Below are 18,075 nucleotides of genomic sequence, written 5' to 3'. Positions count from 1 at the left end.
CTCGCCCGGCTAGTTTTTTGTATTTTTTAGTAGAGACGGGGTTTCACCGTGTTAGCCAGGATGGTCTTGATCTCCTGATCTAGTGATCCGCCCGTCTCAGCCTTCCAAAGTGCTGGGATTACAGGCTTGAGCCACCGCGCCTGGCCTATTAATAATATTAATATGATTGGCTCCTAATATTCCATGGAGGAGCGTAGCATAGAGCATGTAACTGTCATCCTGTCACTGGACATTCAGTTTGGCAGAGGTGGCCTCCCTGTGGCTCCCTCTTGTTCCTCTGACCAGCCGACACCCAGCCCTCTGACCATGCCCACAACCAGACCTCTGACCCCTAACACCCAGCCAGCCCTCTGACCTCAGGCCCCTGACCATGCCCAAACCCAGCCCTCTGACCTCAGCCCACACCCAGCCCTCTGACCATTTCCACACCCAGCCCTCTGACCTCAGTCCGCATCTAGTCCTCTGACCACGCCCACACCCAACCCTCCACCTGACTACACTTAGCACTCTGTCCACACCCACAGCCAGCTCTCTGACCAGCCTACACCCAGTCATCTGACCATTTCCACACCCAGCCTTCTGACTAGACAACCCAGCCCTCTAACTGCGGTCCACATCCCACTTCCTGACCATGCTGGGCCCCAATGCCACTAGGAAGGCTCCTCACCCCTGTAGCCTCCTGCCCACACCCGCAGCTGTTGTTCCCTCTTCCCCACCCTCCCCCTCACCCCAGTCAGACTCTATTCACCCTCTGCAGTGCTTCTTGGCTTTTTGAGTCAGATACTCTGATAAGGAAAACATTACCCCTTTTCTCAGGACAAATGCTGTCTACACAATCATGATAGTTCAGCAGGCTCTCGGGCTCCCAGATGCCCTCCCGGCCTCCTCTGCATCCTTGCTGAGGCTGTGAGCTCTGCAACCTGGTACTCAACATTTTCATCCTGACCATGGCTTTCCTTGCAGCCTCATTCCCCACCTACTCCATTCTCAAGGGGCACTGCTGGCTGCCCCCTAAACCTGCCTTACTCCACACCCCTTCCTGCCTTTCCCCATAAAGAACCTTTACTGACCAAATTCACACCTGGGGCCCCATCCTAAAGGAGACTGTTGATGCAGAGTGACCCATAATTAAGGAAAAAATGGGCCCAAACTGAATGTCCACTGACAGAATGACAGTTACATGCTCTATGCTGCACCCCTTAGCATGAGGAGCCAGTAAAAATAATATCCACCTGTGCCAGTGTCAATTACGTTGAAAGAATAAAATTTAAATTAATAACACTAGGAGGAAATATAATCTAGTGATGGGGTAAGAATTATATAGGGGGATGTTTGCATGAGCGTTAAAAGGTAAGGAGCAAAATCGCTTCTGCTCTAAGATTCTGAAATGCAGAATGTAGCAAGACTGCATCCACAGTGTCTGCACTCCACACTCGACACACAAATACACATATTTACATGCACAACACACACACACGTACCAACACACAAACACATGCTCCCACACTTGCATACACACACTCATAAAACCCAGCAGAGAAACACATGCTGGAGGAAGAAATGTAACAGGATGCTAACAGTCACTTTTCCAGGTGGTAAAACCATGGATATTTCTTTCTCTTCTTCCTTGTTTATGCATGTTTTACATTTTCTTTAATGGGCATGTATGAAATATTTATGGCTGTGGGTAAACTTATTAAGATTCTATTTAAAAAATAAATTGGTGACAAAATTAGAAAGTATGGGCAAAAATACATGGGCCTCCCATGACCTCGAGGACTCGCGGGGACCCTTTGGGACAGCGACGTGCCCCGGGAGGCAGCCCCTCCACGGCACTCACCTCCGCCTGCCCACGTCGGCCTGCTCCGCTCCGCCACCACTCTCAGCTGCGTTGTCCGGATGTCTCTCGCTACCCGAATCCAGCAGAGCCAGCAGCTGAGGCTGTGAGGCCGTGGGCAGCACCACACTCAGGAGCCGGCGAAGCGTGGCCCCGGGCACCACGGCCATCCTCGCCAGGTACGATGTCAGTCTCAGCTCCTACAGGAAACAACGGAGGGAGCTCAGACCCTGGCCGCCTCTCAACTTGAACCACCATTTTTAATTTATCACATTCTGAGGACATTCTGTCCTGGAGTGATAAATATTTCAGTAGCTTAGTCTGGAAAACATGTTCCCGAACTTTCAGAGCTGTCAAAAAAAAACCTATTCGGTCAGCAACCTTGGCTCCCCAGGACCCTTCTAAAGCCTCTGTCCATCCCGTTCAACTGCTCTCAAGTCACTGGTGCAGTGCCCAAATCCCCACAGCAAAACCCCTGCAGCAGGGTGATTCAAAATGAAGGTACTTTCTCCTCCTCCTCACATTCCGTGAGGCCATTAGGCACCAGGAGAGCAGTGCGGGCTCGGGATATAATGGAAGTGTCCCTAAACCAGTGGACAATTAAAGACACTGTGCTATACCCATGCCACAGGATACCACTCCGCGGTCAGAAGAAAGAACTGGAAGGATCCCAGGGGCATTATGTCGAGTGGAAACAGCCGGTCTCCAAAGGTCTCGTGCTGCGTGACTCCATGCATGGAACCACCGGGGCGTGGTGAGACTTGGAGCTGGAGAGTGGCAGTGGATGCCAGGGGTGGGGCAGGGGAGGTGGGTGTGGACTTAAAGGGATAGCCCAGGGTGGCCTTTGTGGTGGTTGACAGGTCTGTGTCTTGATGATGGTGCTGCTGGTTACATGAATGTACATAGGATAAAACGACAGAGAACTATACGTACATTTTACATCGATGTCAACTTCCTGGTTCTGATCCTGTCTGACAGGAGCCATTGGGGGAAATTGAGTGAAAATGGGGAGCAGGGCCCTGAAACTCTCTATACTAGCTTTGTAACTTCTTGTGAATCTAAAATAATTTCAAAATTAAAAGTTTTGGCCAGGCATGGTGACTCACATCTGTAATCCCAGCACTTTGGATAGCTGGAGAGGAAAAGAGGCCCAAGGACAGAGCTCTCAGGCGTCCAGCACCCAAAGGCCATGAGAAGGAGCAGTGTCCAGCAAGGGGCCTGCGCAGGGGCAGCCAGGGGTGGGAGGGAACGAGTCCAGGTGCCAGAAGCCAAGGAGAGAATGTGTTCAGAAGGGTGGGCTGGGGGATCAGAGACCACAGAGAGGTCAGGAGAAACAAAGACAGGGATTCGACCACTTGGAAACATGGGGTCACTATGACCTTGGTAAGTGCTTTCAGTGAAGGCACGGGGAAGGGTGCTGTTCCAAATACCAAAGCTCCTTCCACGTCCTGACGCTTCCCATCCACGGCCTCCCAGCACTGTCACACTGAACTACTCGTTCTTCCCTGACCATCCTGCTCGCCCTTACCCATGAGCTTCCTTCAGCCTGGGGTATATTTCTCCCAGGCTACTCTCTCTCTCTCTCCAGCCCATTCTTTTGGACTCTACATGAATCTTCCCCAACCCCATCTTCTGGGTCAGGTGTCCCTCCTCTGATCTCGCATTGGTTTTAACCAACTCTGCTGTAACTGTCCCATTTCTAGTGTGCCTCTGGAACTAGGCTCTTAGGATGAAGTCAGTGACACACACTTCTCTGTCCCTAGCACTTAACCCAGTTCCTGGAACAGGGAGAGTGACCAACAGACATCTTTTGGATACAAGATGGATAAACAGTGACTTCATAAACACCCTGCAGATTCACCTCTTCCTGAGGCAGGGGTCTAAACCTTTATAGCTGGGATCCCACCAGTCAATGTAGGGACAGGTCAGCCCATTGTCACAGCCCTTTCAGTTCCAGTGGTCCCCAATCAGTAATCCTCCAGACAAGTCAATTCACCGGGTCAAGTCTTACTAAAATTGGTGACACAAAAAGCATCCACATGGGTCATGAGCTTTGAATGGGATGCCACTATCTACAGACAGAAATGGACCACAAATGAAACACTTTTACACTGCTGGCAGGGATGTAAACTAGTTCAACCACTATGGAAAACAGTATGGAGGTTCCTTAAAGAACTAAAAGTAGAGCTACCATTCAATCCAGCAATCCCACTGCTGGGTATATACCCAAGGAAAAGAAGTCATTATACGAAAAAGACGCACGGACATGCATGTTTATAGCAGCATGATTCACAACTGCAAACATAATGGAACCAACCTAAGTGCCCATCAATCAACAAGTGGATAAAGAAAATGTGGTACATATACGCCATGGAATACTACTTAGCCATAACATGCAATGAAATAATGGCCTTTGCAGCAACTTGGATGGAGCTGGAGGTCATTATTCTAAGTGAAGCAACTCCGGAATGGAAAACCACATATTGTATGTTCTCACTTAAGAGCAGGAACTAAGCTATGAGGATGATATAATGGACTTTGGGGACTCGGGGGGAAGAATGATGGGGGAGGTGAGGGATAAAGGACTATACATTGGGCTGGGTGTGGCGGCTCACACCTGTAATCCCAGCACTTTGGGAGGCTGAGGTGGGTGGACTGTCTGAGGTCAGGAGTTTGAGACTAGTATGGCCAACGTGGTGAAACCCTGTCTCTACTAAAAATACAAAAATATTAGCCAGGCGTGATGGTCTGTGCCTGTAATCCTGGCTACTCGGGAGGCTGAGGCAGGGGAATCGCTTGAACCAGGGAGGTGGAGGTTGCAGTGAGCTGAGATCGTGCCACTGCACTCCAGCCTGGGTGATAGAGTGAGACTCCATCTCAAAAAACAAAACAAACAAACAAAAAAACAAACAAAAAAAACTACACATTGGTACAATGTACACTGCTCAGGTGGTGGGTACACCAAAATCTCAGAAATCACCAATGAAGGACTTATCCATGTAACCAAAAACCACCTGTTCCCCAATTAAAATAAAAAAAAAAATTATAGAAACGGACCATAAAGCAACACAGAGACACAGCTCTCTAGGCAGAGGAGGGTGACAGAGAGGCCCGGAGTGGCCAGTGGACAGCCTCTCTCCCTAGTTTCTCCCTGCTCCTCTCCTCAGGATGAAGGAGCAGCAGGCGGAAGAAGGACAAAGAGAGAAATGGAGGACTGAGCTTCCCTGATGATTCTTTTCTCCGGTACAAAAAGAAAATGGCAAAATATGGCTTCCATGAGCATTGCTGCTGGCCTTTTTTATGACACAGGGATGCCTTAGGGTATGTGATAAAATCTACAAGCCTTTTCTCCCGAGAAAACTTCAAGTACTGAGTCATGCAGGGCGTGGTCTGCTTGAATCCTGTGTGGCTGCTCTTTTGTTTCAGAGTTCATTTACGACCTATTTCTTTTGCAGATCTGCGATGAGCTGGGAGTGAAGCGGCCATCTTCCAGACTGGATGTGCTGGTTCATTTTATGTGTCCATGTGGCTGGGCCACTGTGCCCAGATGCTCAGTTAAGCATTCCTCTTGCTGTTTCTATGGGGGCGTTTTGGGATGAGATTAACATTTAAATTGGTGGACTCTGAGGAAAGTCAATTGCCTGCCATAATGTGGCTGGCCTCAGCCCATCAGCTGAAGGCCTGGAGAGAACAAAAAGGCTGACCAGCCTTGAGCAGAAGATAATCCTTTCAGCAGATGGCCTTGGGATTTGAATTGCACCTCTCTCCTGAGTCTTCAGCCTGCAGGTCAACCCTGCAGAATTTGGACACACCAGCCTCCACAACCATGGGAGCCAATTCCTTCAATAAATCTCTTTCTCTACAGAGACGCATCCTATCAGTTCTGTTTCTCTGGAGGACTCTTATTATCACACAGGAGTTAGGAAGAAAGAAATGCAGCTGAGTAGATATTATTGGGCAGACTATACAAAGCACCAAGTTGGGGACAGAAAAACAATGAGCCTACCTGCTCCGAGCTTCTGGTCTGGCAGCATTTATTCCTCATAGAGCCAATTCTTCAGCAGAATGCTATTGTTTGAACGTTTGTGTCTCTTCCAAAACTCATGTTGAAACTTAACCCCAAATGCCACTGTATTAGGAAGGGGGGCCTTCTGAAGGTGATGAGGTCATGAGGGCTCTGTCCTCAAGAATGGGATTAGTGTCTTATAAAAGGGCTCCAGGGAACTAGCTTAGCCCTTTTTACCTTCCCATTCCCTCTGCCACATAAGGACACAGCTTTGCTGTCCTCCAGAGGATGCAGCAACAAGGCACCATCTTGGAAGCAGAGAGCGGTTCTCACCAGACACTGCATCTGCAGATGCCTTGATCTCGGACTTTCCAGCCTCCAGAATTGTGAGAAAATTGATAAAGAATTTCTATTTATAAATTATCCAGTCTAGGAATTTTGTATAGTAGCAGAAACAGACTGAGATGCATACAGAGTTCACAATTTAAAAGGGCCCACAATCTAGAAATGAACCTGGGTGAAATTCCACTGGTGACACTGGCTTTCTGTGAAGTCTCAAAGTAACAAAGAAAAAGGCGGGGAAATCAAAGTTGAGAGTGGGAGATGGCCCAGTTACGCAGAGATACAGGCCAGAGTGGTCATCTGCTTCAGACCCTTCAGAGCTGGTCAGGAAGAGCCGAATCTGTGCAGCACCATGCTGGGCTGAATCCCAAGCCCGCCACGAGCAGCAGCGAGCCCTCCTGCCCTCACCACCTCTCTGTGCCTCAGTCCCTTTATTCATAAAACAGGGGAATACTGTCTGTTTCCCATCTTTCTGTAAGGATTAAATGAATAACAGACATAAGTGCCTAGGACAATACTCAGGGTATGGCAGTGTTCAGGAAGCACCAGCTCCTCCCCTGCCCTGTTTGGACACCGTCACTCCAGTGCTAACACTGGCACCTTGTTTGGTACAGTCAACAGAATAATGACCCCTCCCCAAAATGTCCATGGTCTCATCCTGGGACCTGCGAAGACGTCATCTTACAAGGCAAAGGGTACTTTGCAAGTGGGAGTAAGGTTAGGGGCCTTGAGATAGGATGCGAAAGTGGTTATCTTAGATTATCCAGGTGGTTCCAACATAATCTCCACGTGGGTCCTTAAAAGCAGAGACCCTCCTTGCTATGGTCAGAGAGAGATGTGATGACGATGCTTGCTGGCTTTGAAGATGAAGAAAGGAGGCCATGAGCCAAGGAATGTAGGTGCCACCGGAAGCCAGGAATATCCCCTGGCTGGCAGCCAGCAAAGAAACAAGGACCTCAGTCCTACAACCACCATGGGCTGAATGCTGCCAATTACCTGAGTTAGCAGGAAACAGACTCTCCCCCTAAAGCTTCTGAAAGGCAGGCAAATCTGCCAACACCTTGATTTTAGCCTGGAGAAACCCATGTTGGATTTCTGACCTACAGAACATTAAGGTAAGTTTGTAGCTGTGATAAGCTGCTGTTTGTGGTCATTTGTGACAGCAGTGATAGGAGACGAATCCATTCGGGAAGCTGGGTGTGCCTGTGGATGCAGCCAGCTGGACACGTAAAAGCGCCCCAACTCCTCCTCCCTGATGACTCCCTTCTCAGAGGCTGGAGAGTAAGTGGCTCGCACCTCCCCTGCAGCTAACAGGGCTCACGGGTCAGCTCTCAGGTTGTGAGGGGAATCTGCTGCAGGGACTTGTAGGCATTTGCTTCCTTGATGAGAAAGAACAGGCGTGGTGGCAGTTCTTTGACCTCTTACCTCCTTGCTCTGAAAGTTATGGCAGCTGGAACTGTGAGAAGGAACTGTGGAAAGAATCGCAGCACATGACCCTGATATCACTGCATCAGCAAGCACCTCTCCAGAGGCATGTGGCTCGCATTCACCACCGTCTGAAGTCATATTTCCTGCTACTTACAGACACCAGAAGCACAGGAAACCCACTGCAGGATGTGTATGAAACCTGAATAGTAGCAGGCAGACAGGTACATGACTGCATAAGGCTCAGCGCACAGCCTCAAGGCTCTGTATCAGGAAGGGAGGTGAGTCTGCAACTCCGGCCAAGGATGAGAAAGGTTGGCTGATCTCAACTCAGAGGTGTAGTGTGGGGTGCAGTCTCACTGATTGATAGCTCTGGCCCCATTCTCTCTTACCCACTTTGTTCCTGGTAGAACCTACTTTTTGTATATTAAACTTAGTTAAAAGATTGAGACGAAGGAGAATATTTGGGTGCCTGCCAAATCACAGAAAAGACATGACTGGGGCACACGTGATTACGGTTGTGGTTGCCACCATTAACACTGATTGAGCGTCCTCTGTGTGCTGGGCCCATGCTAGAGGCTCTGCACACATCTGCTCTGCAGGTTCAAAGGCTGGTTTTTCATCACCATCCTGGAGGTGAGGAAATGTGGATTCTGAGAAAAACATGAAATGATGTGCTGGCAAGGGGCGGCCTCAGACCTGGCCAGTACGTTCTCACCTGGCTGCACAGGGTTGCGAAGGTGTCTGCCTCCATATTTTCCAACAAGTCTTCTAGCACGACACTGTTCTGTTGCTCCTCTCTCAAACTGGAGTGAAAATAAAATATACGTGAGTTCGGTTTTGTTATAAAGTAATACTATGGGATGTTATAAAGTGATACTATGAGATCAACTCATTATTTAAATAACAAAGAAGCACACATCTAAGCCACATGATCTTAAAAATATGTCCACAGAAAGAGATGGCCAGAAAGACTGCCTTCTTTTTCTTGCCTAGGCTAGTTTGCAAATAACGTGTCAAGGAGGGTTCCCCAGGAGGAAGGCTCCTCAAAGTGAAAAGTTTCATGGGAGCTATAAGGAGACTTTCCTATGGCTTTACAGGGTGATCTCTGTGATGCTGCTTTGAAAACTCTGCATCAGTCCTCATGGTGATGACCAAGAAGACTGGGGTCTACACCTACCATGTGCCCTTGGGTTGAAGTGGACCCAGAATCAAAGGATGGCACCTTTTCACATGAGGCTTCCTGACGCCCACACGAGGGGGTCTGCTTAACACATGCCTTGGCCAATTCAAGTCAGATTCCTTGATCTGCCTCACGCTCTTACTGGCTAATACACCCCAAACCTTCTGCAGGTGCAAATCAAATCAAAACTTTGATCACAAGCTATCTCCTCCAGGAGCATATGAATACTACATGCCCTAAAATCCCAGGTTAAATCAAATCAATACAGATTGAGCCCCTCACAATGATTTCAATGGGACAGAACTGCACTTTGATGCATTTACACAGAAGAGTGTTGTAGGATAAAAGAAAATAATCTGTAATCTCACTGCCCAGAAACCACATCCATTGAAATTGGGTCTATTTCCTTCCAATTAATGTGTATGCGTGTGTTTGCAAAAATTAACCACACTGTGTATAGACTTTGCCTCCAATCCTTTCCATGTCCATTTTTCATTCACAGTGGAAAATTATGAAGCTGTTAAAAATTGTGTTTTTCCAAGGATTCTTAATGCCCCAGCCAAGGCTAAGTGTCTAATGTGAATTGAAAAACAATACAAAGAACAACAAAAAGACTGGGGGTCTGTTTCATAATTTTACAAAAGCAGGATATAAAATACTACGTTTATGGTAAAATTGGAATAAGGCCTGTAATCTAGTTTGCTGTCTTGTGACAATGTCAATTCACGTACCGTGATTATGTCAGATGTTACCAAGAAGGAAAGCTGGGGGAAGGGTATATGTCATTCTCCCTACTATCTTTGCAACTTCTTGTGAGTCTATATTTCAAAATAAAAAGTTTAAAAATATTATGTTTAGTAAAACTTCAATGATATTAAATTTAAAAAAGAAGGGTGTCAGGGAAGAAGGAGTATGCTACAAAGCTAGTGGCTCGTGTTGGAGCAATGGGATGACACCTTAGGCAAGAGGGTGAGAGCCCAGGTAGGTATGGTCGGGCTGAGTTGGAGACGCAGGCTCTCCAGGCCTGCTGGGGACTAATATCTTCGGGTACCATGGGGCACGCAGCGTACCTCTGCTGATGTTGCTCCAGTAATGTCTGGCTCTTGCTCAGGGCTTGCTGCAGGACAGTAGAGACCTGTCTTTCAGAATCCACCTCCCCAGGTTCGTTCAGAATCCCGGGTCCATCGGCCACCCACTGCTGCCAGCTCGCCAGGGCCTGCTGCTGCTGGGCCGCCTCCTGCTGCACCAGCTGGTCCTCCAGCTTCCTCTCCAGCTCCTGGAGCTCCTACACAAGGAGGGGGCAGAGGGTGAACCCCACTGCACAAGGCAGGTGGGCTGCAGGGCAAAATCTGACCTCCTGGGTGTCTCGCTACAAGCCTGGCATGACCCTGTCTTGCCTGGTTCCCCATCCAGCTGTGCCACGTGGTGCAATGTGAGTGCACCACGATCTCTCACCCCTGTGTCACCTCCATGCCTCCACACAGGCCGCTCCCTCCACCGGCAGTGCCTTTCTCCATCTGCCTGACCAATCCCCAGTGTTCTTTCACCCCTCAGCTTAAGAAAAACTTCCTTGGTGAAGGGCTCCTCAGTGAAAGGATCCCTGAATTCCTTGGGAGATGCAGATGCCCTCTCCTCACGTGCCCACTCACTACCCCTTGCATGTACTCCGTTTCCTGTCACCTGATATCACTGTCCTGTGCTTTTCTGCTAGAGTGTGAGCTCTTTGAGGGCAGGGCTGTGTCTCCTTCTTCCTGTCTGCAAAGTGCCTGGTGGCTGGCACCTGTCACTGCATATGGTGGGGTACCTGCATGCACCCACCATGGATGAAAGCCAAGTTGGAACACAGCAACCATGGCTAACACCACCATTACCGCCAGGGTCCTGGGCTATACTGCTCTGCGTACTTTTCATACATGAATCTCACTGAACCCTTATAACAACCCTTCAGAATTCATACTCTTAGTTCTCTTGCTTTATAGGTAAAGAAACAGGCAGACAGAGTTAAATAAATTTGCCAGATGATGCAACTATTGAGTGGCAGGTCCAGAATTTGAAGCCAGGCTAGCTGGCTCTGAAACTGTGTTCTTAACCACTAGTCTACACTGTCTCTTCTTGGCCAAAGAGAAGTAATCTGCATTCTTAGGCCACCAGGATTAGATAATCTCACACAAGAAACTGTCCACAGCCTGCTTAGGTGGGTGGTGAGGGGAGGCAGGAGGGCCCCAGGCCTTGGAGAATGCAGGTACATTTAACCCAGTGTTTACCAGATTGGTCAGTACTATAATTAGGACTGGAAGGTGGACAGGGTGTGAAATCCTAAGAGGCCTTGGTTGGACTTCACCAGGGGAGGATGGTCCTTGATCCTCCTAAATAGGTACAAAATGGTCTGCCTTTCTGCAGAGAGGCCAAAGCTTGCATCAAACACTCAAAAGGGTCTCAAAGTCCCCTAAAGACTGAAACACTATTCAAGAACCACGACAGAAGAAAATCAGCCAGAGATAGACTGCATCTCTCTGTAGCATGCAGAGCCTTCTATCCTACCCAGGCATTTGGGTGCCAAGCCTTCGAGAACTCCTGAGCAGGGCTCCTAGTATGCTGAGATGTGGAACTATGACTATCCTTCTCGCTGCAGCATCCCACAAGCAAACATAGTCCAGTGGAGTTCCAGCAGTATGTGCTGTCGTGCTGTCAGCACGGCCAGGAGCTGGAGGCAGAGATCCCACTTCTACCCAGATGCCAGCCCCAGCCCACCTGGAGGAGAAGGGAGGCTCACATCTGAGCCTGCCTGTGTCACCAGAGGAACAGTGGAACACACAGAGCTTTCCAAGCACCAGGAGAGCCCTGGTTAGGAATAGAATATAAGGTGGAAATATGTCCCACGGTTTATAATCTGCTGATGGCGTCCCCAAACCCCTGCACCCTTCCACCTGCCTGCCACCTGGCGCAACTGGAATCTAAAACTTGATTCTGGAATTGTCTTCCCTAATAGCTGATTTCCTTGCCAGATTTTAAATGCTGAGGGCAGGGACTCAGGAGCATCGCTGACGTGTTCTCCTTTCTCCCCAGCAGTCAGCACAGTGCACGGCTCATGGAAGAAGAAACAGCAACAATAATAACAATGACAATGATGAGGGGGATGACAGCAGCTGGCATTTACTGAATGCCAATATGGTGCCAGATTGTATCAGCAGATTATAAAAGTTACATGCATTAGTTGTTTAATCTTCAAAAAAATAACATAAGATAGGAATTTTTTGTCATCTAATTTTATATATAAGGTAACTGAAGTAAGAGACTATAATGGAATCTCCCGAAATCATAGAGCTGGGCAACAGGTAGAGTCGGGGTGATTTCAGGTGTCTCTGACTCTGGGTCCCATCACTCAGCTCTAATGCCCTTAGTAATCACTCCACAGGTATCTGCTGAATGAATGGATATACAGATGTTGATGATGGATGGAAGCGTGGATGGAGGGAGGGAAAAGGGACGGAGGGGAAGAAAGACACAGAGGGAGAGAGAGAGAGGGAGAATAGGTAGATTGGGGGATTCAGGGGTGAATGAGACATGAAAACTCACTGTCTAGTGAGGGAGAGATTCATGTCAACAGTTGCAGAGATGAGAAATGCCATCATCTGCTTCGGGATGGAGGGTTACGGGAGCTGGAAGAGACCAGCTCTGCCAGAGGGAATCATGGATGGCTTCACAGAGGAAGTAACATTTGGGTTTGTCTTAGAATATGGAGAGGCGTCTGCAAGGAGGTACAGCAGAAGCATTCTAGGCAGAGGTCCTTCAAAGGGACATAGGCCTGAATGTGTCTCCAATGCTCAGGGGGCAGCAAGAAGGTCCAAGGGCTAAAATGCAGGATCTGAGAGAGGGAGTGGTGAAAGCTGGGCTTTTTTAATGTAGAGCTGGGGATGGGGCTGTGAATCATCACTTTTATTTTTCAGAAACATCCCCTTGGCCACCGTGCAGAGGGGTAACTAGAGTAGGGAGAAAGGGAGGTAAGCAGAAATTGAAGTTAGGACAGGAGCATGGGCTTTGGAGGGAGGTTTAAAGTCAGCTTTTCAGCTGTGGGATTGGTGAAATGACTTAACCTCCCTAAGCCTCAGCTCTTCCATCTGTAGAATGGGTCTGAAAATGTCATGGGATGGACATGAGGTTTAAACACTTAGCCCACTGCCTTGGACATAACGAGAGCTCCCCTGATGCTGGCTAATATCAAGGTTATTTCTGTTGTTCCGGTCTAGGTACATCAGACTAGTGAAGCTGGGCAGCCAAAGGTGGAAATGAGAAAACCCAGGCAGAATCAACAGATGGTGGCCAGTGGTACATGGGAAGAAAGGCAGAGGGACGATCAGAAGATGCCAAGACTGGGCACAGTGGCTCATGCCTGTAATCCCAACACTTTGGGAGGCCAAGGTGGGAGGATCACTTGAGGTCAGGAGTTCGAGACCAGCCTGGCCAACATAGCCTTGTCTCTACTAAAAATACAAAATTAGCTGGACATGGTGGTGCATGCCTATAGTCCCAGCTACTCGGGAGGCTGAGGGAAGACAATCAGTTGAACCCAGGAGGTGGAGGTTGCAGTGAGCTGAGATCACACCACTGCACTCCAGCCTGGGTGACAATGACTCTGTCTCAAAACAATAAACAAAGAAGAAGATGCCAAGTGAGGCTCAGGAAAGTAAACACACAATTTAAACTGAAATGCAAATACAGTGGGTACCATTTGTTTGGGGTCACATTATCTGTTAGGAGTAAGTCTATCCCATTTAAATTTGCCTATCGTTGTCACTTGGCCCTCTGATCCAACTAAGCCTTGCATATGTTCCAAGTTCGCAAAATGAGTCTAAATCTTTCATCATATGAGGTGCACTTGATACAGTTTTCTTAGGAGTAATTTCTTCCAAAGCATTCTATTTCATGCTTTTTTAATTCTCCTGAATGTTTAACAGCCTAAAAGCCCATTCCCAATAGGAAAGTGGTTTACACAGAATGAGCAAATTGCAGAATGCAAGTCTAATATCTGGAACAAAACAACAGACTTGTCTTCATTTCAAATGCAAACTCAAGTAAGGGTGTATCATATGCATTGCCTTACCACCCATTTAATAATACGGCATCATCTGATTTATCAGCTGCTCCCAACTCAGGACACATTAACTCTGTTCTAAACAAACTGGAGGCAGGAGTTACTCAAGAGTTTTAAGATAAAATAAAAAATGTAAGTGTCGTACTCTCCAATTATTATATGAATAGAAATCAGTGTGGTTTGAAGTAAAAAGCACAAGTATGTGTTTTAGGGCTGTACTGAGGGCGTTTCTTGGGCCCTTAGGATGAACAGATGAATCATGCACTGAAGGCTAAATGTTCCTGGTGTCTCCCTCTGCCCCTAACTGACTAAATGACCTTGGACCTGCTCTTCCCTCTACAGGCTCTATTTCCTCCATCTGGAATTCAGGGCAGTGATCCGCCTCCATGCTAACCACCTCGAGTGTAATACTTGCTGTGGGCTTTGGAAGCTTCCTTCTATTATTAATCTGCTATGGAGTTTTATCTTGAATGGGTGTTAAATTCAGTTAAAGACTGATATGGTTTGGATTTGTGTCCCCACCCAAATCTCATGCTGAACTGTAATCCCCAGTGTTGGAGGTGAGGCCTGCTGGAAGGTGACTGAATCATGGGGGTGGATCCTTCATGAATGGTTTAGCGCCATCCCTTTGGTGCTGTTCTTGTGACAGTGAGTGAGTTATAATGAGATCTGGTTGTTTAAAACCGTGTAACACCTCCTCCACTCTCTCTTCCTTTTGCTCCAGCCATGAGAGATGGTCCTCCTTTCCCTCTGCCTTCTGCCGTAATTGTAAGTTTCCTGAGGTTTCCACAGAGGCTGAGCTGATGCATCATGCTTCCTGTACAGCCTGCAGAATTATGAGCCAATTAAACCTCCTTTTTTTTACAAATTACCCAGTCTCAGGTACTTCTTTATAGCAATGTGAGAACAGACTAATACAGAAAATTGGTACTGAGGAGTGGGCACTGCTACAACAATACTTGTAAATGTGAAAGCAGCCTTGGAATTGGGCAACCAAAGGAGTTTGGAAGAGTGTGGAGGGCTCAGAAGAAGACTGAAAGATGAGGGAAAGTTTGGAAATTCCTAGAGACTTGTTACATTGTTGTGACCAAAATGCTGATTGTAATATGGACAATGAATTCTAGGCTGAGGAAGTCTCAGATGGAGATGAGGAACTCATTGGGAACTGGAGTAAAGGTCACTTTTGCCATGCTTTAGCAAAGAGACTGATGGCATTGTGCCCCTACTCTAGAGATATATGGCATTTTGAATTTGAGAGTGATGATTTAGGGTATCTGGTGGAAGAAATATCTAGCAGCAAATCATTCAAGGTATGACCTGGCTGCTTGTAACAACCTATGCTCACATGTGTGAGCAAAGAAATGACCTGAAACTGGACCTGATATTTAACAGGGAAGCAGAGTGTAAAAGGGTGGAAAATTTTCAGCCCACCATAGCCAAGAGAATGGGAAAAAGACCTTAAAGGCATTTCAGAGACCTTGACAGCAGCCCTTTAATCACAGCCCCAGAGGCCTAGGAGAGAAGAATGGTTTCTTGGGCCAGGCCCAGTGCCCCGCTGCCCCATGCAGCCTTGGGACCTTGCTCCCCGCATCCAGCATCAGCTCAAAGGACCCCAGGTGCAGCTTGGACCACTGCTCACAAGATACAAACTGCAAGCCTTGGCATCTTCCACGTGGTGTTAAGCCTGCAGGTGCACAGAATGAAAGAGTTGGGTCTTGCTAGCCTCCGCCTAGATTTCAGAGGATATATGGAAAAGCCCCAATGTCCAGGCAGAAGCCTTCTGCCAGGGCAGAGCCCTCATGGAGAACCTCTACTAGGGCAGTGTGGAATGGAAATGTGGGGTTGGAGCCCCCGCACAGTCTCCACTGGGACACTGCCTAGTGGAGCTGTGATAAGGGGGCCACTATCCTCTAGACTCTGGAATGGTAGATTCACTGACAGCTTGCATCCTGTGCCTAGAAATACTGCAGGTACTCTACAGCAGCCCTTGAGAGCAGCTGCTGGGGCTGAATCACAGGGGCTGAGCTGCCCAAGCTTTGGGACCCCATCCCTTGGACCAGCATGACCTGAATATGAGACATGGAGTCAAAGGAGATTATTTTGGAACTTTAAGATTTGATGACTACCATCTGCATTTCAGACTTGCCTGGGGCCTGTAACCGCTTCTTTTGGCCAATTTCTCCCTTTTGGAACAGGAATATTTACCCAATGCCTATGGCTCCATTGCATCATTGGAAGTAACTTACTTGTTTTTTAATTTATAGGCTCATAGGTGGAATGGACTTACATTGTCTCAGATGAGAATTTGGACTTTTGAGTTCATGCTGGAACGAGTTAAGACTCTGGGGGACTGTTGGGAAGGCACGATTATATCTTGAAATGTGAGAAGAACATGGTATTTGGGTGGGGTTATATCTCTTGTCGAGCTGTAATCCCCAATGTTGCAGGTGGAGCCTGGTGGGAAGTGACTGGATCATGGGGGTCCTTCATGAATTGTTTAGCACAGTCCCTTTGGTGCTCTTCTCGTGATGGAGTTATTATGAGATCTGGTTGTTTAAAAGTGTGTGGCACATCCCCTTACTTCTCTGCCTCTTGCTCTGGCTATGTAAGACATGCCTGCTTCCCCTTTACCTTCTACCATGAATGTAAGTTTCCTGAGTCCTCCCCAGAAGCTAGGCAAATGCATTATGCTTCCTATATAGCCTGTGGAATCATGAGCCGATTAAACCTCTTTCCTTTATAAATTACCCAGTCTCAGGGTATTTCTTTATAGTAATATAAGAACAGACTAATATAAAGACTTATTCTCTATATACTAAAATGATCACATGAGTCACTCCCCTTTAATTTGTTAATCAGGTGAATTTTGTAAATGGATGTTTTAATGTTAAACCAATATTATCTTCCTAGAATAAACCCAACCTGTCCATAATGTATTAATTTTTTATAGATGGCTGTATCCTGCTATTTTGTTTTCAAATGGTACATCTATGTTCACATGGAAGATTAAAGTATAATTGTTCTTTCTGGTGCTGTTCATGTCTGGTTTTGGTGTTAAAGTTATCTAGCATGATAAAATGAGTTGAGGAATATTCCCTATTTTTCTAACACCAGGAATAATTAATATATGAGACTGGCAAAATACCTTAAACTTTGGCAATGAGTTGGGTGTCTTTTGTGTGGGTTTGGAAGATTTTAAAATACTGAATCAATTTCTTTCATGACAACAGGGTTATACAGCCATTTTTTTTTTTTCTGCTTGAGCCAATTTTGGTGATTTGCATTTTTCTAGTTTTTGAATTCATTTCAGTTTTTGAATTCATCTGTATAAAGTTGTTGATAACATTCTCTTATTTACAAAACTCTACTGCATCTATAGTCATGTTGCTTTTTATATTCTTAATATTATTGTCTTTTATATTTCTTAATGGTTGCTCTTGCCAAGGGTTTGTATATTTTATTAGACTTTTCTCAAAAAAATCTCTTCACTTTCTCAACTCTATGGTAGTTTTGTTTTTTATTTTGTTTATGCTATATTTCAGAAGAAACACACTTTTTTTTTTTTTTTTTGAGGGAATCTTGCTCTGTCTCACCCAGGCTATAGTGTAATGGCATGAACTCAGCTCCCTGCAGCCTCCACCTCCTGGGTTCAAGCAATTCTCCTGTCTCAGTCTCCAGAGTAGCTGGGACTACAGGCATGTGCCACCACACCAGGCTAATTGTGTATTTTTAGTAGAGACAGGGTTTCACTGTGTTGGCCAGGCTCGTCTTGAACTCCTGAACTCAGGTGATCCACCCGCCTCAGCCTCCCAAAATGCACATACTTTTAAACATATATTTATTGAGGTATAATTTCTGTATGTTTTAGAAGAAACATGGTGTAAACAAAATAAAAAACAATGCATGTGTTATTTTCCCCCTTTTTACATAATCTTAATTGTGAGCCTTTCTTCTTTTCTAATATCAGTTTAGGGCACAAATTTTCCTCTTAAAACTGCTTTAGCTGAATTTTACACAATTTCATATATCATAGTTATTCTCTGTATTTTTAAATTTCCATTATGTTATCCCTGACCTGTAAACTATTCAAAAGTATGTTTTAAAATACATTTGTAAAACTGATTTTTTCTAAAATTTTGACTTTTTTTTCTAAAATCAACCTCTAAAATTTTTTTTTTTTTTTTTTTTTT

General features: G+C 46.5%; 1 protein-coding gene across 1 annotated transcript in view; it reads right to left on the bottom strand.

Moving 5' to 3' along the window:
• EVC2 (Ellis van Creveld syndrome 2) overlaps positions 1–18,075 on the bottom strand; it is a gene marked incomplete at its 5' end in the record, with an annotated part of 146,739 nt that overhangs the window by 4,575 nt on the left and 124,089 nt on the right. The window contains 3 exons of the mRNA XM_011935424.1: positions 1,841–2,037; positions 8,329–8,416; positions 9,864–10,078. Of these exons, the coding sequence (XP_011790814.1) occupies positions 1,841–2,037; positions 8,329–8,416; positions 9,864–10,078 (500 nt within the window). The remainder of the gene's footprint in view (positions 1–1,840; positions 2,038–8,328; positions 8,417–9,863; positions 10,079–18,075) is intronic.

The sequence above is a fragment of the Colobus angolensis genome, unplaced genomic scaffold (assembly GCF_000951035.1).
Source record: "Colobus angolensis palliatus isolate OR3802 unplaced genomic scaffold, Cang.pa_1.0 Scaffold143, whole genome shotgun sequence".
NCBI lineage: Eukaryota > Metazoa > Chordata > Mammalia > Primates > Cercopithecidae > Colobus > Colobus angolensis.
Note: the sequence above shows the minus strand (reverse complement) of the source record. Positions and strands in the feature narration are given on the sequence as shown.